Genomic DNA, 20,539 nt, shown 5'->3' with positions numbered 1-20,539 from the left:
GCCTGGCTTTTTAGCTTGTGTACAGGGAGAGAAATTTGCAGGCTAACAGCCTTCACATTTGTGCTTCTTCCCTTACCATGTGAAACAATTAAGGTTTGGGCCATTTTAACTAACACAGAGTACAGGACTGGCCGGGAGAACTCTGTGATGATGAAAATGATCTCTGTGTCCACTGTCCAGTCTGGTAGCCACATGCGGCCCTTGAGCACATGAAATGTGACTAATGCAAGGAGGAACTGAATTTTTCATTTTATTTTATTTTGATCGATTTAAAGTCACAGGTATCCAGATAGTGGCTGCTATATAGGACAATGCAGGGTAGACCATTCTATTTGAGGACTTTATATTATACTTTGTAATAAAGTAGAGAAAACCTTATACACATACATAGTAGCAACTCAAAAGATACAAAGGGTATCAGTGACAAGTCTTCCTCATCTCTCTCTAGCCTCCCAGTTTCCCTTCCCAGTGGCAGCCAGTTTCTTATGTATCCACCCAGAAATATTTCACACATATATAAACATTACATCTCCTCTTTCTACCTCCCTGTCCTCTCACTCCTCTCCTTTAATGCAAGAGGTGTTATTCTGTCCACTCTCTACGTTCCTGGGGCTTTGTTTGTTTGTTTGTTTGTTTTAGAGGCAGGGAGCAGTAGAGGGAGAGAGAGAATCTTAAGCAGCCTCCACACCCGCACAAAGCTGGCAGTGGAGCCCAGTCTCATGACCTTGAGTTCATGACCTGAGCCTAAATCAAGAGTTGGACACTCAACTGACTAAGCCACCCAGGTGCCCTTGTTCTTTGTTTTTTTGAGTTAATAATGAACCTTGGAGGTCATTATTTTAATGGCTCACATTTAATTTTACTTGTATTTAATGGCTATACCTAATACACCTTTACAAAGTTACACCATCATTTACTTAACAGCCCCCTCCCCTTAGAAGTGGGCATATGCATTAATTCTAGTCTTTGGCCATGACAGATTCCTCCTGGAACAACTAACTTGCACAAGTGGGATATCACAAATTAGGTATAAAACACAGACTCTTACCTTAGAAGTGAGACGATCAGGTCGAAGGAATGGTTTACATTGCCTCGGATTTTTACCAGATCGCCATGCATAGAGCATGTTGATGAGAATAGAAGTTGCACCTACGGAAGAGCTCCTGCTCCCCTCAGCCTTGGCAATGGTCTGTTAGTGAACTTGTTGTTCGTTGTCAGTGTGATAAGTCAAGCCATTACCTTGTAGGTTTAGCATTTTTCTTATTATAAATGAGATCGAGGGTCTTTTTGTATGTTCAGAAGTCTTTTCCTTTCTGGTAAATTGGCTGCTCAGATCATTTGTCCCTTTTTCTGTTGGATTTTTGGTTGTTGTAATTGATACGTAGGAGGAACCTTCTTTACATTCAGGAAATTAGTCTGTTGCCTCTGATTTATATTGACAAATCTTGATCTTGCTCAGGGTCTCTCTTTCTCTGTGGCGTTTGAAAGCATTTCATGTGGTGAACATATTAATCTTTTTGTTACAGCCTCTGTGTCTTATATCTGACTTAGACATTCCCCATGGAGGTATTTTCAAACAGGTCTCTTGTTTCCTTCTAGAACCTCCATGGTTCCATGGTTCCTCACTGACTCCCCTGAAATAGTTCAGGGGTTTTGTGGATTTCCCTTCCCTTGCCCGGCTCCTCATTCTCTTGCTGTGGTGCCTTTGCCATTGGCTTTCTGTCCAGCGCTGATTTTAGCTGTGGGGTGCCCTCTCACTAACCACTCTGGGAGAAACCTGATCCTCATTTGTCCACTGGTTGCTACCTTCTTCTCTCCTTCCTTTCTCCTTTTAAAAAAATTTTTCTTAAACTTTTAAGTAATCTCTATACCCATCATGGGGCTCAAACTCACAACCCTGAGATCAAGAGTTGCATGCCCTACCCACTGAGCCAGCCAGGCGCCCCTTCTCATTCCTTTCTGAGTACAACTTTGAGGTAAACCCTAATCCAGAGTGGAGAAGGTGAGAGTCAGTCTTTATTTACATCCCTGCACCCCGTTACCTTTCTCCCACTGCCTCCCAGATATCCCCAGGTCAGTCCCTGCTCTGTCCTCTTGATGCGGATCCGCTTGACTTTCTCCTTGACTTCATGTGTGCCTTCCTTGCCCGGTCTCATTATCTGACACACCCTGCCCTTTGTGCCGGTTGCTTAATTGGGGTGAGTGACTTGAACCAGAGGTGGGCTATAAAGCTGTGGGATATTTGTACTCTGCCTGTGCGGAGGAGGAGAGCGCTCCGCCTTGCTCGCGGAGGAGGAGAGCGCTCCGCCTTGCTCTCCGCATTCTGTGGCTGTTAGCACTTCATTCATGTGCTCTAATATGATTTAATGCTTTGTCATTTTCTTTCCTGTGATTCCAGAATCTCATTTTCGCTTCTGCCAGAGCCAGTAGCAGTTGGGAAAGAAGGCCGTGTTCTTTGAAGAGTGAGTATGGATTTTTAACACTGTCAATTACAAAAAAAAAAAAAGGCAGCCCTTAATGAGCTTGGGTCCCCTCTGTAAGCTTCCTCAAAACCCCTCCAGGCCAACTTCTGGTGGGTGATTTTTCTGGTTCAGTAGGTCTGATGGGGAGGGGTTTGGGTCCCTGAAGGGCAGAGACGTGCCCACTATGGACAGTTCTCAAAGACTGTGCCAGGAGCAGGGCTCTGAGCTTCAAGGGAGTCTGGAAGATCTGAGCCTCTGTGAGGGAATCAGATCCTGGGGAGTGTGTTGCTTGAATTAGCCCCGAAGGTGGAGAGGAATTCATCTAGCAGCCAGGACATGGGGTTCCTCCCCATGAAGGGAACAGCCTGAGGAAAGACAGAGCAGGAGGCTCTGCGGGGCTGGCATGGGGACGGGAGCTGGTCACTTGGGGTGCATGCAGAGATGTGGAAATTGATCCAGGAAGTTGGGTTGGGATCGTTGAATTCACATTCGACCAGGGCAGCCTAAGGTATGGTGGGAAGTGTGATGGTTCCCCTGGCAACTAGTGTTAGGGATGAGACAGAAAAGGAGCAAGAAGAAATGAGGATCTGAACCCAGGGCGGCGGCTGAGGGAGCTGTGGTCTGACTCACACCTGCTGGAGCTTGTCTTCCTCCCCGGCATTGCTAGGTTATGTTGGACAACATCAGCCTCAGGAATTGGTGGCAGGAAGCTTTCAGAGGTATAAACCACCCCCACCCCCCCAAGCTATGTTCCTCTTCCTGTGTGGCTCGACCATGCTCTTAAAATGTGACAGGTATGACTGAAGAACTGAACTCTGAGTTTTATTTAGTTAAATTCAAATAGTCAGGCGTTGAACGCCGTAGTCTGTCTAGACTCCCACAAGTTGGCTCCAGTGCTGGCGCCCCTCCAGCTCTGCGTAACAGGAGTGGGAAGAGTGAAAGATGTATCAGAGTCTGGGAGGCTAGATCAATTGGGGAGACTCTCGGCAGAAATGAATGAGAAGGGGGAGAGATGAGTCTGGGACATGGTGAGACTGTGCTTAGGCAGGCTTTTAGAAAAGTCTGGAAGGGGGTTTCTGGCCAGGCATGTTGAGTTTCAAATTTCCTGAAGGAGGGTATGGAGGAGGATGTAGGGATGGAGAGCTCTCCAAGGAAGACTGTGAGGAGAGCATTTTGGGAGTATCAGACGACAGGATGAGGAGAGCATGATGGGAAGATCAGGAGAGGAGAACATCATGGGAATATCAAGGGGGAGAGAGAGGAGAGCATCTCAGGCCAGGTGTGCTCGTTTCAACAGTCAGAGGCACCTGGCTGGCTCAGTCAGTAGGGCGTGTTAACTCTTGATCTCGGGGTCACAGTTCAAGCTCCATGTTGGGCATGGAGCCCAACATGGAGCCTACTTTAAAAAAATTAATTAATGATTAATCAATAGTAGGGCTGTGAGAACTGCAAAGCACAGAAGATGAGTGGACTCAGCCAGACTGTGGAGGGGGGAACAATAAGACAAGGTGGGCATAGAGATGGGCCCCTTGTGGCAGGAATCCTAGGGGCCATGCCATGCTTTCATTGGTGAGTGGGCAAGCTTAACTGCTTATTTGGAAATTTCAGTGTGATTTTCCTCCATGATGGAGATGATCTATATGACAAGAAGTTAGAACTGCCCATTTCTTGGGGCGCCCAGCTTACTCAGAAGAGCATGTGACTCTTGATCGTGGGGTCATGGGTTCAAGCCCCATGTTGGGTGTAGAGATTACTTTAGGAAAAAAAAAGCTTCCCATTTCTTGAATTATTGTTTCATCAAGTCCTGGGGCCTCCACATAAGAGAATTCTAACCATTTTAGTATTTTTTCTAGCTGTTGATCATTAGTGATGGTTTTGAGGGATTGGTTTACCTTGACAAGAACCTAGTTTCAAAAAACAGCTTTGGGTGGTTGCAACAATATTTCAGGGCTTGGACATTACACTCGGATATTAGAAACTTAGCGTTTTCCTTGTGGAAAACATTGTAGGAAGAATTTTCGGCCTCCAGTGGTTACTCCATGGATGGAGGGTGTGGCTCTCACCTCGTTGGCTGTGGTGGTGGTGCTGGTTATTAGCATTGCTATCATTGATACAATAATCATTATTTTTTTTAAAGATTTTATTTATTTATTTATTTGACAGAGATCACAGTAGGCAGAGATGCAGGCAGAGAGAGAGGAGGAAGCAGGCTCCCTGCTAAGCAGAGAGCCCGATGCGGGACTCGATCCCAGGACCCTGAGATCATGACCCGAGCCGAAGGCAGAGGCTTTAACCCACTGAGCCACCCAGGTGCCCCTACGATAATCCTTATTTTGAAGACACCAGGGCTTTAGTCTGTCAGATATGATGGTGTAGGGGTAAGATATCTAGGGAAGGGCAAGATTCTTTGAAAATGCTTCCCATTCTGTTTTTTCTTAGAATTTTGCATTATACCCTAAGATGAACATATTGGAACTCAAGAGTTCTCAGTTTTCAAAATCACGGAGAACATGGAAAGCCAGTCGTGATGCATTATGCCTTACTTTTCACCCCAGACGAGGCACTTGGAGGTGCAGTGTGTACGTGGATCCGCTGGTGTGTCCTCTATCCAGTTAGTGTTCGCCCCTGTGTTCAGGGATGCACAACTTGGACGCTGACAGGAGGAGGCCAGGGGGCAGGCGTCAGTCTGGGATGTGAGCGTGTGTTCCTCTCCCTGGTGTCCTAGCAGCCAGCTCTCTTCTTCCTAAAGTATCTTCTCTTCACACGGTGCCGCGAGGCCACGGACATCATTATCATTAACCCTGGGATGCGGTGTTTTTATTTACAAGATATGTAAAAAGAGTACATTTTTTTACCGCCCTTTTCAACCTTTTTCGATAATTCAGGCAATATGCATTGTCAAGGCACAGACAATTTGCCTGGTACTGTTTTAGGTTCTGGGAACATGCAGCAAGGAATAAGATTCTTGAGGGGGGCAAACCAGATCCTCCTCTTTAATTGCCTGGCATAATTTCAGAAACATTTTAAGTCTTCAGAATAGGAAAAGACTGCACAGGTGATTTGGATGAACATTCTTACTTAATTGTTGAGGAAACCAAGCCCTTGCAGCTGGTATATAGAAGAGCCTGGTAGGAGAGAATCTGCTGGAATGTTCCAGCCCCAGCCTGCTTGGGCCCAGCCCTCAGGTGAATCTGCCCGAGTGGCAGCCATTCCTCTATCTCCATTATGATTGTCACAAGACCCATATATCGCATTTTTCTTAAAATTGACTCCTTTTAACTTAGTGTTCAAAATTAATTTGCATCCCTACCATGAATTAAAAATATCTCTCCACTTGCTAGATGGGATGCTACCCCATTCATGAATGGCTTAATAAAGACAATTGGATCTTCAGGGAAGAAAGGAAGGAAGGAAGAAAGAAACCCTAAAAAGCAACACAAAGAAACCATGTTATTAAGTAGCTGGGCACTGTTGCTTGTGGGAGGGGAAGGCTTGGAGAGGTTATCTAATAACAGCACACTGAGAGTTCCCGTTGACCTCGGCAGAACTGACAAAGAGCCCAAAGCCGACTTCTCAGTATGGATGTTGGTATTATGTTACCTGGGTAATGTGGGTAGCCCTGAGCATTATTTAGCACTCTCCTGCTCCCTGACCTGAGCATTATTTAGTACGCTCCTGCTCCCTGATGTCATCTTGCAGGCATCAGCTGAACGGGGCCCATCCTTCGCCGGCTCCATTTTCCACCCTGCAGCAGACTTTCCATCATGGGTGGTTCCAGGTTCACAGGGGTTCCTTCCGTTTTTCTGTCCCCAGCCTCTCCTTTGGGTACATAGAGTACTCTGTAAACAAACCTCAGCAGGGTAGGAGAGCTGCCTTTTAAAGGAAAGCTGGGGCAACTCGTTTTCAAAATGAAGAATGATGGGACGCCTCAGTGGCTCAGTTGGTTAAGCGTCTGTTTTCGGCTCAGGTCATGATCCCGGGGTCGTGGGATTGAGCCCCACATTGGGCTCCCTGCTCCATGAGGAGCCTGCTTCTCCCTCTGCACCCCCTGCTTGCAGTCTCTTGCTCTCTCTGATAAATAAGTAAAATCTTTAAAAAAGAAATCTTCAAATAAATAAATAAATAACATGAGGGATGATGTAGAGGTAGGGATAGTCACCTACTCCTGAAGTGTACAGAACACTCAGGGGGCTCCTGGCTGGCTCAATAAGAACAGCATGCACCTCTTGATCTCGGAGTTCTGAGTTTGAGCCCCACGTTGGATGTAGAGATTATTTTAAAAAAAAAAATCTTTTTTTTTTTTTAAGATTTTATTTATTTATTTGACAGACAGAGATCACAAGTAGGCAGAGAAGCAGACAGAGAGAGAGAGAGAGAGAGGAGGAAGCAGGCTCCCCGCTGAGCAGAGAGCCTGATGCGGGGCTCGATCCCAGGACCCTGGGATCATGACCTGAGCCGAAGGCAGAGGCTTTTTAACCCACTGAGCCACCCAGGCGCCCCCCCCAAAAAAAAAAATCTTAAAGGAAAATACAGAAAGCATTAGTTTCTTCACTCGGGGCCAGTCTACATTTGACCTGGTCAGGGAAAGTGCGCAGGCTTCTTTAGCCTTGCTAAACCAGCCACGCTGTACAGAAGCTCTTCATCCAAGACTTCATTCTGCAGTGAAACAGAAGGTGGCTCCAAAGAAAACCTTCCCCGGACTGATGGGGCCAGCCCGGTGTTGACAAAGCTGTGACATCTCTTTTTGACAGTCATACCTTCTGGGGCTGCCATCTCCAGGGTCAGGGCCTGTGATGTCATGGCCTTGGGCATAAAATGTTCTCATTCTTCGTCCAGAGCATCATGTAATTAACTTCCTGCAGCTCAGAAATCAGAATTCGTGATAACCTTCAGCAGTTTTTTTTTAATTTTTTATTAGCATATAATGTATTATTTGCCCCAGGGGTACAGGGTGTGAATCATCAGTCTTACGCAATTCACACCACTCACCATAGCACATACCCTCCCGAGTGTCCATCACCCAGCCACCACATCCATCCCTCCCCCTTCCCTCCAGCAACCCTGTTTGTTTCATGAGATTAAGAGTCTCTTATGGTTGGTGTCCCTCCCCTATCCCTCACCCTCAGCGGTTTTTAAGGACTTTGTGTAATGTGGAAAAGTCTTCTTGAAGCTGACAGGTCCTATTCTCATTGACTCTTTTGTGACCCACAGTGTTCAAACAGATTGGTTAAAATTCCCTTCATCTGGAAAGTAATTTGCTTACCCCTTGACCCTGAGGCCTTTTGGTATTGTAAATTGTATCTGGGGAGTTTTGTAATCACTGAAGGAAAAAGTGCAGCATCATTGGGAATAGTTGTTTGCCCCTAAAACTAAGAGGATTGAGCCCATTTCGTAACTTTGCTTTTCACTAATTCATTTGTCCCATATTTGTGTCTTGTGCTCTCCTTGGCACTGAGAAAGAATGTGGACGATTGGCCCTACCTTCAAAGAGCTTTATAGAAGATGAAATAGGCCAATGACTTAAGAGTGCTGGAATGTGTTTATGGTGATGGACAAATTGAGAGGACAGTTGAATGAGAAGCATACACAATGCTTCTGCCCCTGAGAATGCTTTCATTCCTACAGTTTCAACCCTGTACCCAGACAGAGTGTGTCTGCCTGACTGAAAAGAGCTACCTGGCCCACCTCTACTCTCTCTCCCCCTGCTCCCCCTACCAAGGCTGTGAGGGGCTCTTTCTCCAACCCCTTTGTAGGGGACAAAACATGTAAATGGGAGAAACCAATATTGCATTATATGTTAACTAACAAAATTTAAATTCTAAAAAGTTGTAAAGAGAGATATTCTATCTTCATGGAGAAATTAGGAGTGACAGTGAGTGTGAGTGTTTAACAGCAAATAGCTTACAAAGATTGAAAAAGGCCATTTGAAAAAAAAAAAATTTAGACACAGTAGAGCTTGGTGCAAAGGGAGTAGGTCCAAGCAGAAACTTGTTTTGTAATCATGACTCTTCCAACTGAGTAAACTTGGGCAAGTCACTTAACCTCTGTGTGCCTTAGTTTTCTCAGCCTATGAAATGGCAGAAACACCCACCTTGCCTGTTGGACAGGGCTTGGTGTGCTTGACTAAGTGTTGATCACTTTTAGCCCGCTGGCCAAATTCAGCATGTAGCCTATTTCTAATAAAGATTGGAATACAATCCGTCCCACCTATTACATGCTGGGTGTGACTGCTTTCTCACTACAGTGGCAGGTAGAGTAGTTATGACAGACCCTGTAGGGTTCCCAATGCCAAAATATTTATCATCTGGCCCTTGTGTTCAGTGATGTCAGTGAGGTCACACCGTCACCATCATGAATTCATTATAATACTGAAATATGTCTCAGTTGACATATTTCATATGTCAGTGGGGGCATATGGGAGAGATCTCTTCATTTCACAAGGAAGGGCAGGATTTGCTGGATATTCACACTTTTTCTTAAAGAAGTCTTTGTTTTGGGGCGCCTGGGTGGCTCAGTGGGTTAAAGCCTCTGCCTTCGGCTCGGGTCGTGATCCCAGGGTCCTGGGATCGAGCCCCGCATCGGGCTCTCTGCTCAGCAAGGAGCCTGCTTCCTCCTCCCTCTCTCTCTGCCTGCCTCTCTGCCTACTTGTGATCGCTGTCAAATAAAATAAATAAAATCTAAAAAAAAAAAAAAAAAAAAAAGAAGTCTTTGTTTTGTTTGGTGAAATGTAGGTTTGGTCTTGGGCAGCTGGGAGCCCTCGGGTTGCAGGCCACCCACCCCCACCCAGCACCCGTCGGTGCAGGAGTTCTTTTCTTGATTAGAGAGGATGATGGGACTTACACGATTTCTCATTTCATGAGAAAACGAACCGTGTTGTGAACTCCTAAGACAGGACAGAGTGGGGGCTACTGATTCAACTCTGGTTTCTAGAGCACCTAGAAATGTGTCAGGCCCTCGTCTGGATCCTGGAGACACACAGTAACCCCCATTCTCCTGGTGCCCGCATTCTAGCCTTGAGATGTTCCCGGTGAGTCTGCTGGAAGACCTCAGGACGTGCGCTGGAAACTGCTGTTGGGATTCGTTCCCTCCTGACTTTTTATTATATAGTGTTTATTTTTGAATAGGCCGTACATGTGTAAGTGATAAATAACCAAAAGCTTTAAGAGGTAGACCGTGAAACCCAAGTCTTCTATTCCTGACACCCAGCTTCTAGTTTCCCACCTTAGGTGAACCTAATGGTGTTACCCACCCTACTGGTTGATGGTAGCATTCACGTGCACACGTACGTTGTTTCCAACTCAGTCTTTTAGGTTCTCTGTCTTCTCTTTTTTTAAAGATTTTATTTGTTTATTTGGAGCAGAAGTGGAGGGAGGGGCAGAGAGAAAGGGAGAGAATCTCAAGCAGACTCTGCAGAGCGCAGAGCCCTGTGCAGGGTTCGATCCCACAACCTTGAGATCGTGACATTAGGCAAAATCAAGAGTCAGATGCCCAACCAACTGAGCCACTTAAGTGCCCCTGACCTCTCTAACTTTTAATTTTTTTTTAATATTTTTATTTATTTATTTGACAGAGCAATCACAAGTAGACAGAGATGCAGGCAGAGAGAGAGGGGGAAGCGGGACCCCCACCGAGCAGAGAACCCGATGAGGGCCTCGATCCAAGGACCCTGAGACCATGACCCGAGGCGAAAGCCCAGGCTTAACCCTCGGAGCCACCCAGGCGCCCTTCTAACTTTTAATTTTTAAAAATTGCAAACTTTCAGAAAAGTTGAAAGAATACTACCTTGTAAGCTGCACCTAGATTCACCAGTGGTTAACATTATAATATTTGTTCTAATGTTCTCTCTTCTCCCCTCCTTGCCACATTTTTTCCCCTCAGTTTTTAAAAGTGAGTGGCAGAAGCAAACACTGAGTAGGCGATATCACTGTTCCTCACCTCTTAATACTTCAGCAGACATCACCCGGGAGTGAAGATATTCTCCTACATGCAGACATTACCACGATTTCATCCCCCGCTCAGGAATTGTGTCTCTGATACAATAATATTATCTCATATCTGGTCCTTACTCAGATTTCCCCAATGGCTTTAACAGTGTCCTTTATTAAAAAAATCCAGGATCCTCTTCAGGGGTTCTTTGTTATATTTATTTGTTATAACAATTTAGATATTTTAAGCACTTGTCAGCTTTTGTTCCCTCCTGACCTTTATTCTCATTCCGGGTCCTTCTGTCTCCCACTTTGCTGCTTCACCTTTTCTCTTGAGACAGAGTTTCAGTATTGACTCTCTTCAGCCCTGCAGGCGTCCACCAGTCCTGAAGAGCAGGATGGACCTTGACGTGGTTAACATGTTTGTGATCGCGGGCGGGACTCTGGCCATCCCAATCCTGGCATTTGTAGCCTCGTTTCTCCTGTGGCCTTCAGCGCTGATAAAAATCTATTACTGGTAAGTTGATTTTATAATTAAAGTCCTCCAGAGTAGCATAGTAACAGTGTCCTCTTCCTTGCTTATCCTTTGGTGGCAGTTTTTCAACATTTTGTCATGAAATATTTCAAAGATACAGAAAAGTTGAAAGACATCCTGTCTTGAGTCTGGGGACTGTTCTTGAAAAATTGGTTGTAGCTCCTTACCGGGTAGATTCTTTCTGGTTTCTGATTACATCTTTGCCTGGGGGGCCACCCTCACCCCCAGAGTCACTGATTCTGTCTTCAGGTAAGGATTGTGCCTGGTTATGGGAGCTCCTTTAGTGTTTTCTTAGTTGTTGGATTCCCACCAGTATGTCCTGACAGGTGCAGTGATGTGCACAGAAAAATGATTGGAAAGACCAAGGCCAAGGGATGGCATGGGTTTTAGATTTGTTCTAAATGTGTTCGTTAGTGAAGTGACGGAAAGAAAAAGAAGTTTCCAAAGGTACCCATTCGTACCATCTTTATGAGTCTTGCCGTATCTGTAGAACAGCTCTAGTTTCCTTTTGTATTTTCTTTAGAGTAAGTCACTCTTCTTACCTTAATTCGATTTAAGAGTGACACAAATATTACTACCTTATGCAGAAAATTCCTATTTGTTGTACTTGCTGTAAATAGTAAATTAATATTAAAAGTAAAAAATGATGGGCACCTGGGTGGCTCAGTTGGGTGAGCCACTGCCTTTGGCTCAGGTCGTGATCCTGGAGTCCTAGGATCCAGTCCCATATTGGGCTTCCCCTGCTCTTCAGGGAGCCTGCTTCTCCTTCTCCCTCTGCCTGCCAGCTCCCCCTGCTTATGCACTCTTTCTTTTTCTTTCTTGATCTCTGTCAAATAATTATAAAATCTAAAAAAATAATAATAAAAATAAAAAGTTAAAATGAGCACAATGCCATTAAACGGCGTTTTAAAATTCTAGCCTCCCAAGGATTCTGTGTGTCCTTTCTCTTTGTTACAAAGTCCAAAGAGGTGTGAATGATGTAGCAGCCAGAACAGGGCCTTCCTCCTGGATGGAACCAGAAGATTAACAGTTGAAAGGAGATTAGATTTCTCATGATGTGCTTCAGTGACTTTTCGTGCTATGGTCCATTTACCAAATAAAACCACCCCTCACGCCCCATGGTGTGTGTCCCCTGGCAAAGGCAGTCCCCAAATAGCCCTGGTTCCTCTCTGTGCCACAGGGAGAAGGGCAGCACACTGGGATTTAACCAGGACTCCGGCAGTTAGACTCGCCTTCTCTGCACACAGGAAAGAACGCAGCCAGGTTGCGTTCAGCTCGTGCCCTTTATCTGCTCTCCTTTCTGGCTCCCTTTTGTTTCATTGGAGTGTGGAATTTTCCGCCTGCCAGCCAGGCTCTGATCCTTGAAAAGAAGCTAATTGAACAGAAGGGAGCTTTTCATCCTGCACTGTCCCGCTCCCTCTTGGATAGGAAGGGGTAGGAGGACAGCATGGTGACCCTGTCAGAAGGTCATCCAGGGCCCACCGACCTACCTCTGTGTTGACAAAGCTGAGATTCTGGCTGTTTCCGTGTGATTGCCCTGCAGCACCGGCAGCCAGAGAGCTTGGGAGCCAAGGCCTCTGTGTGACCCCTGCCATGGAGAGCCCAGAACCGTGGGCCCCTTGGGGCTTCACAGAGGCACCCTGGCCCTCCACACACAGATGCCATCTTTCCTCACTCCAGTCCAAGCAGAGAATGCAGTTTGGTTGTGGGGCCTGTCACCGTGGATACGGCTGCAGACAGGTGTGCCAATCCCACCCGCCACACACGGAGCCCGGCAGCTTCCTTGGGCTGTCAGGGAGAAGGCTTTCAAAGTCAGGAGTGTCAGGATAATTTTGACATTGGAGCTTTGAAAAGAAAAATAACCTCATAGCAAATAATTCGCCTTTTATTGAATTAAAATTCACACAACATAAAATTCACCATCCTAAAGTGTGTAATTCAGTAGTATTAGTATATTCTTGGCATTGGAGCGTCTGGCTGGCTCGGTCAGAAGAACCTATGACTCTTGATCTCGGAGTCATGAGTTCAAGCCCCAAGTTGAGTGTAGAGATTACTAAAAAAAAAAAAAAAAAAAAAATTTAAAAATAAAAACTTCTTTTAAAAAAAAATGTATATATATACACACACACAGTGTTGTGCACCCATTACCACTATCTAATTCCTGTCTAATTCCAAAACACTTCCATCTTCCCAAAAGGAGCCCCTGTACTTGTTTGCAGTCACTCACAGTTTCGCCGTCCCTTCATGCCCTGGCAATTTTAATTATATCTCTGTCTCTTTAGATTTGCCTGTTGGGGCCATTTCATATAAATGAGATCAAACAATTTTGGCATTTGATGTCTGATTTCTGTGACTTAGTATGTTTTCAAGGTGCATCCTTGTTGTAACATGTGTCAGTATTTCATTATTACGGCTGAATTCTAGTCCATCCTGTGGTTATACAACATGCTGTGTATTTAAAAGGACATTTGTGGGGTGCTTGGGTGGCTCAGTGGGTTAAGCCACTGCCTTCGGCTCAGGTCATGATCCCAGACTGGGATCGAGTCCCACATCAGGCTCTCTGCTCAGTGGGGAGCCTGCTTCCCCCTCTCTCTCTCTGCCTGCCTCTCTGCCTACTTGTGATCTCTCTCTGTCAAAGAAATAAATAAATTCTTTAAAAAAAAAAAAAGGACATTTGTATTGTTTCCACATTTTGCCTATTTTGAATAATGCCACATAGCAAATAATTCACTTTTATTAACAAATAATACCACTAAAATCCTGGGAGGTCCCACAGAGCAGAGCATTCAGTCCCTTATTTAAATGACAGCATAGGGACACCTGGGTGGCTCAGTGGGTTAAGCATTTGCCTTCGGCTCAGGTCATGATCATGATCTCAGGGTCCTGGGATCCAGTCCCACGTCAGGTTCCCTGCTCAACGGGGAGTCTACGTCTCCCTCTTGCTCTCCCTTTGTGTTCTCTCTCAAATAAATAAATAAAATCTTAAAAAAAAAAAAATGACAGCGTAGATACATGTGATCTTAAAGCCTGCCTATGCCTGTCACTCCGCTCAGAGCTGTAGCCAGAGGACAAACACAGTGTTCTTGATTTTATGAACTCAGGCACATAAGCTAAGAAGAAACCCAGCTGGTTGGAGAGAATGAAAATCCTAGAAAACCTTTTGGTTCATGCCAGGTTGAACTGTGGTATGAGGAGTTTATGGTACTAGAACCCGTGATGCCATTGCAGAGGGCTGTTGGAAATCCTGTGATTTCCTCCTCTTCCTGCCCCCTTGGAAATGCACAGCCTGTTTCCTTCATCTCACCTCACTGGAAGTGACATTTACACAGTGGGTGGCTTGGGATGAACAGCTTTACCATGAGTCATTTACATCTCTTAACCACAGCTCCTCCTCCAAACACCTTTATTTGCTCAACGACGCATAATGACCACTAGTGAATAGAGCGAGGTTGGTCAGGTAAATTTTCAGGGTTGCTACGTGAACGGGAGGAGCAGGTGGTAGAGTTAGCTGGGCCTCCCAGACAACCCAAGCTGCTCTGCCAGATGCCCAGAAGAGTGTGGGCTAATCACAGCAGCCTCTCCTGGACATCTCTCTTCGATCTTCCCAGAGGAAACCAAGTGGTGACATAATGGTAAGAAGTCCTAAATAGAAAAAGATGGACAAGAATTGAAAAAAGAAAATGAACATTGTTTGCAGGTGACAGGATTGTATTCATAGAAAGCCCAGGGGAATCTATAGATAATTTTTGGGAATTAATAAGTGAGTTTGGAAGGTTGCTAAATACAAGATAAGTGAACAAAAATCCGTTATATTCTTATATGACAGCAACAAAAAATAGGAAATGAAAAAAAAATGTAATGATTCCATTTACTGTTGTATCAACAAATTCAGAATACCCAAGAATAAATCTAAAGAACAGTATGGAAGGCCTCTGGTCAGCAAACTATGAAGTATTAGAGAAATTTGGAAGACCTAAAGCAATGGAGGTATAGACAGTATTTGTGAGTTGGAAGACTTTCTTATCACTGGGTTGTCCGATTTCCCTAAAATAATATGTAGTTCAGTATGCACCCATTTACAGTCACAGCAGATTTTTTTTTTTTAAGATTTTATTTAGTTATTTAAGAGAGAGAGAGTGAGAGAGAGCATGAGAGGTGAGAAGGTCAGAGGGAGAAGCAGACTCCCCATGGAGCTGGGAGCCCGATGCGGGACTCGATCCCAGGTCACCGGGATCATGACCTGAGCTGAAGGCAGTTGCTTAACCAACTGAGCCACTGAGGCACCCAGGGTTTTTTGTTTTGTTTTTAAGATTTTATTCATTTATTTGAGAGACAGAGAGGATGGGTCGGGGGGTCGGATGGGCAGAGGGAGAGGGAGAAGCAGACTCCAGGCTGAGCAAGAAGCCCAATACAGGACTCCATCTCAGGACGCACGGGTCATGACCTGAGCTGAAGGCAGACATTCAATCAACTGAGTCGTCCAGGCACCCCCAGCAGGTTGTTGTTTTTTTTTTAATGGAATTTAATAAACTGCTTCTTAAATTTATAAAGAAAAACAAAGAGCCCATTAAGCAAGACAGTCTTGAAGAGGAACGATGTGAGATAATTTACATGACCAGCTGTCAGACCTAATTATAAAGCAACAGTGAATCAAGGCAGCGTAATATTGGCACTAAGAAGGACAAACCAGTGGGTCAGGAGAGCCCAGGAGCAGATGCACATAGATGCAGTCTCTTCGTTGTTAAAGGTAGTGCTGCTTTGCTGCAGGGGAAGGGGGCTGTGTCAACTAGAAACCCATCTGGAAGAAAAGTTCATCGTGACCCATTTGGTAGGCAGAATTAGCCAGACCCACAAAGATCCCTCTCTAATCCATGGAAACTGTGAATATGACGACAAATCACTCCCACGGTCGTTATGTTATATATAGTTGACCTAAAGACAAGATTTACCTGAGGAGGCCTGATCTAGTCATAGTAGCCCTTACAGGTGGAGGCCCTTACAAGTTTGAAGCACAAGAAGGACTCTGTGCAATGGCGAGTTGGAGACCCCAGGTGAAGGAATGGCAGTGGGCTCCAGGAGCAGACAGCCCCTGGCTGACAGCCAGCAAAACGGCAGGGATCTCAATCCTAGGCCACAAAGAACTGAATTCTGCTAATAACCCCTAAATAATAAGCTTAGAAGCTGATTCCTTCCCAGACCTTCCAGATCAGAAGTGGCTGGTGCCTTGATTTCAGGTTTTGATACATTCAGAGGAGAACTAGGCTAAGCTCACTCCTGACCTGCAGAACTGTGAATTAGTAAACGAGTGTTGTTTCAAGCTGCTAAGCTTGATAATTTATAACACAGCTGTGAAAAAGAATACAGCCTCATCCATAACCTTGTAACATGCACAGAAATCAAATACAGGTTGATTTTAGATCCAAATGAAACAAAAAAGCTTTTGTAAGGAAACATGGAAAAACCTCACAAGAGAGGTTATCCAGATGGCCAGTAAACATATGTAATTGTGCTCAACTTCGTTGGTCATACCGGGCATTTAATAAAACCACAACAAGAGACCATTTTCTACCCACCAGGATGGCTAAAGTGAAACAGGTTAAAATTCCAAGAATGGGCAAGGATGTTGTATTCATATCCTAGTGATAAATGGCTACAATCTGGGTGACCTAAAACAACAGAAATTTGAAACAACAACAATAGAAATGTATCTTCTTACAGTTCTGGAAGTTGGAAAACTAAACCAAGGTGTTGGCAAGGTCGGTTCCTTCTGGAGGCTCTGAGGGAGAATCTGTTCAGTGGCTCTTCCCTAGTTTCTGCTGACTGCGAGCTATCCTGGGCATTCCTAGACTTATAGTTGTGTCCTTCCTATGTAGATGTGTCACTCCACTCTCTACCTCTGTATGTCACTTGGTGGTGTTCCTTTGGTGTGTTTCTGGGTCTACATCCCCCCCAACTTTTTAAGATTTTTATTTATTTATTTGACAGAGAGAGTACAAGTAAGCAGAGCAGCAGGCAAAGGGAGAGGGAGAAACAAGCTCTGCTGAGCAGGGAACCTGACGCGGGGCTCGATCTCAGGACCCTGGGATCATGACCCAAACCGAAGGCAGACACTTAACCAACCGAGCCACCCAGGTGCCCCAACATTTCCCTTTTCTTTTTTTTTTTTTTTAATTCGCCGCCTTTTTTTTTTTTTAAGATTTTATTTATTTGACAGAGAGAGAGCACAAGTAAGTAGAGCAACAGGCAGAGGGAGAGAGAGAGAAGCAGGCTCTCTGCTGAGTGGGGAGCCTGATGCAGGGCTCGATCCCAGGACCCTGGAATCATGACCTGAGCCGAAGGCAGCCGCTTAACCAACTAAGCCACCCAGGCGCCCCCATTTCCCTTTTTTTAATAAGGGCACCAGCCATATTGGATTTGGGGCCAACCCTAATCCAGTATGACCTCAGCTCAACTCAATTATATCTGGGAAGAGGCTGTTTCCAAATAAGGACACATCCACCGGCTCCAGATAGACATGAATTTGGGGGAAATACTATTCAACCCCATGTGGATGTGGAACAACTAGAATCTGGCATATTATTGATGAAATTATGAATTGGTTTGGAAAACTTTTTGTCAACAGAACCCCCCTCATTTCACACAAGACAAGTATGTGTATAGTGTGTATATAAACACACACGTATATGTGGAAAGAGAGATATCAAAAGATGTATAAAAGAATGTTACAGAGCAGCTTCATTTATAGTACCTCCAAACTGATAACACCAGTGTCTATTAATACCATAGCAGATACATAAATAAAGGTATAGTTGTACCGCTATTCATATAATATTCAGTAGGAAGGAAAGAACTTGTGCTATATTCTATAACACAAACATAATACTGAATGAAGGAAGTCAGATACAAATACTGCTCATATGATAAAGTTCTGAAACAGCAGAACTGTCCTGGAGAGATAAATGGAGGCAGAAGTTAATGGGGAGAGGCACAAGATAGGCACCTGGGATGCTGGCCATATTCTTGGTCCTAATCTGGGTGGCAAGATGCCGGGTTCATTCATTTTGTGCAAATTCATCGGACTGTACACTTAAAATTTGTGCACTTGTCTATATGATTTATATTTCAATTAAAGGTTTCTCTAAAAAATAAGAAGGATGTAGGGAAATTGGACTTCTCATGTACTGCTTGTGGGAATATAAAATTATGCAGCCACTTTGGGAAGCAGTCTGGCAGTTCCTCAAAAGGTTTCTTAAGAAAAAGCTACCGTACGATCCAGCCATTCCACTCCTAGGTGAGCTGAGAACACCCAAGAGAACTGAAAACATATGTCCACAGAAAAAGTTGTATGTGAATGTTCGTAATGGCATTATTTAGCTCCTGAGAGCTAAAAAGGAGAAACAGCTCAAATGTCCGTGAACTGAGACTAGATAACCAAGTGTGCATATCCATATGATGGATTATGATTTAGCCTTTAAAAGGAGTATTAATACATCCTATAACATAGATGAACTTGAAAACATGCTAAGTGAAATAAGGCAGACACAAAAAGCCACATGCTGAATGTGTCCCCATTTATATGAGATGTCCCGAATAAGCAAATCCATAAAGTAAATGCAAAGAGACATGAAAGAAACCAGTGGTTGCCAGGATCTATAAGGAGAGGGCAATGGAGAGTGAGTGCTGATCAGTGTAGATTTTTTTTTGAATTGCAGTAAAATGTACATAACATAAAATTTGCCATTCTACCCATTTTAAAGTATACAGTGCAGTCTTGTTTCTTTTTGATAAAAATGTTCTAGATATAGATAGTGGTGATGGTTGCACTCCTTTGTGAATATACTTTAAAAAAAATCCTCAGCTGTACCCTTTAAAAGGGTGACTTTTATGGTATGTCACTTATATCTCAATAGAAAGAGATCTATACTCAACACTCTAGTCATTAGGGGCTTGAAAATCAAAACCACAGTGAGCCACCATTAGGGTGGCTATTTCTATATACATTTTTTCTAGGGTGCCTATTTTTGAAAAAATGGAAAATAACATGGAAAATAGGTGTTAAGAAATAAATAAGTTGTTGTTGAGGATATAGAGAAATCCTTGTTCCTTGCTGTTAGAAATGTGAAATAGTACAGCTGCTGTGGACACATTTAGTAGTTCCTCAAAAAATGACACATAGAACTACCTTATGATCCAACAGTTCTACCTCTGGGTCTATATCCCAGAGACTTAAAAGCAGGGACTCATACAGATATTTGTATATCAATGTTCACAGCAGTATTACTCGGCCAAAAGCCCGAAACTGCCCAAATACTCATCAGTAGATGAATGATAAACAAAAATGCAGTACCCACATAGAGTAGAATGGTATTCAGTTTTGAGAAGGAATGAAATTCTGACACCTGCTGTAACACGGATGAACCTTGAACTCATTATGCTTAGTGGAATTAGCCAGACACAAAAGAGCAACGTTGTGTGAATCTACTTATATGAGCTATCTAGGATAGGCAGACTCATAGAGACAGAAAGTAGAACAGAGGTTATCAGGAGCTCAGGGGAGGAGGGGAATGGGAATTATTATTTAAGGGTTATAGGATTTCTGTTTGGGATGATGAAAAAGTTCTAGACATGGATGATCGTGATGGCTGATGTACAACATTGTGAATGTGTTTAATGCCAATGAATTGTGTGGTTAAAATGGTGAATCTTCTGATGTGTATTTTACCACAATTAAAAAAAAAAAAAGAAAGAAATGTTGAAGTACTTTTCTCCAGAGGTTCTTATAACCTAGTAATGCTGAGACTTAGAGGATGAAGGGTCTGGACCCTGGAGGTGTGTACGTATATGTAATGGAGTATCCATCGGTCAGCCTTCAAAAGGAAAGATCATGCCTTTCGTAACAACATGTAGGTAACTGGAGGGTATTATGCTAAGTGATATTTCAGTCAGACAGAGAAAGAGAAATACGCCGTGTGACTTCACTTATGTAAGGAATCTAAAAAACAATGCAAATAAACAAAAACCAGAAACGGAATCATAAATACCGAAAACAAACTGGTGCCTGCCAGAGGGTAAGTGGGTGGGTGGTATGGGCAAAACAGGTGCAAGGGATTAAGATGTGCCACATTCCAGTTATACAGTAAATAAGTCATGGAGATGGAAAGTACTGCAGAGAACATAGTCAAGAATACTGTAAAAACGGTATGCTGTTACATGGTGTTGTATTATTGTGGTGAGAACAGAGTCATTATAGAATTGTCCAAGCACTATATTGTTTACCTGAAACTGATAAAACATCGTATTTCAACTATACTTTAATTTTTTAAAAAAGATCATAGAGTCAAGAAATGAATGAATTGGGATATTAATGAATGAACGAATGAAGAATGGACTTGTGTCATATGCCATGATTTAGAATTTTGAAATATGCTTGCTTTGTCATAGGGCTTTTAAGCTAGCCAGTGTTATTTTTAATGTTTTGAATAGGGAATGCATTTCATTGAAAAAGGAAAGCAGTAAAAGTCTCCCTCCTACCCCTGTTCCCTTTCCAGCTACTTCTCACTAGAATCCCTGCCTCTGCTCCAAATACTCACCTTCATAGTGTCTGGTGTGTGCCCTCA

At 43.9% G+C, this 20,539-nt stretch overlaps 1 protein-coding gene across 1 annotated transcript in view; it reads left to right on the top strand.

Moving 5' to 3' along the window:
• The window catches only part of ABHD6 (abhydrolase domain containing 6, acylglycerol lipase), a 52,445-nt gene that overhangs the window by 8,388 nt on the left and 23,518 nt on the right, over positions 1 to 20,539 (top strand). The window contains exons 2-3 of the mRNA XM_044253308.1: positions 2,399 to 2,462; positions 10,753 to 10,904. Of these exons, the coding sequence (XP_044109243.1) occupies positions 10,786 to 10,904 (119 nt within the window). The 5' untranslated portion in view covers positions 2,399 to 2,462; positions 10,753 to 10,785. The remainder of the gene's footprint in view (positions 1 to 2,398; positions 2,463 to 10,752; positions 10,905 to 20,539) is intronic.

The sequence above is a fragment of the Neovison vison genome, chromosome 6, assembly GCF_020171115.1.
Source record: "Neovison vison isolate M4711 chromosome 6, ASM_NN_V1, whole genome shotgun sequence".
Taxonomy (NCBI): domain Eukaryota; kingdom Metazoa; phylum Chordata; class Mammalia; order Carnivora; family Mustelidae; genus Neogale; species Neogale vison.
Note: the sequence above shows the minus strand (reverse complement) of the source record. Positions and strands in the feature narration are given on the sequence as shown.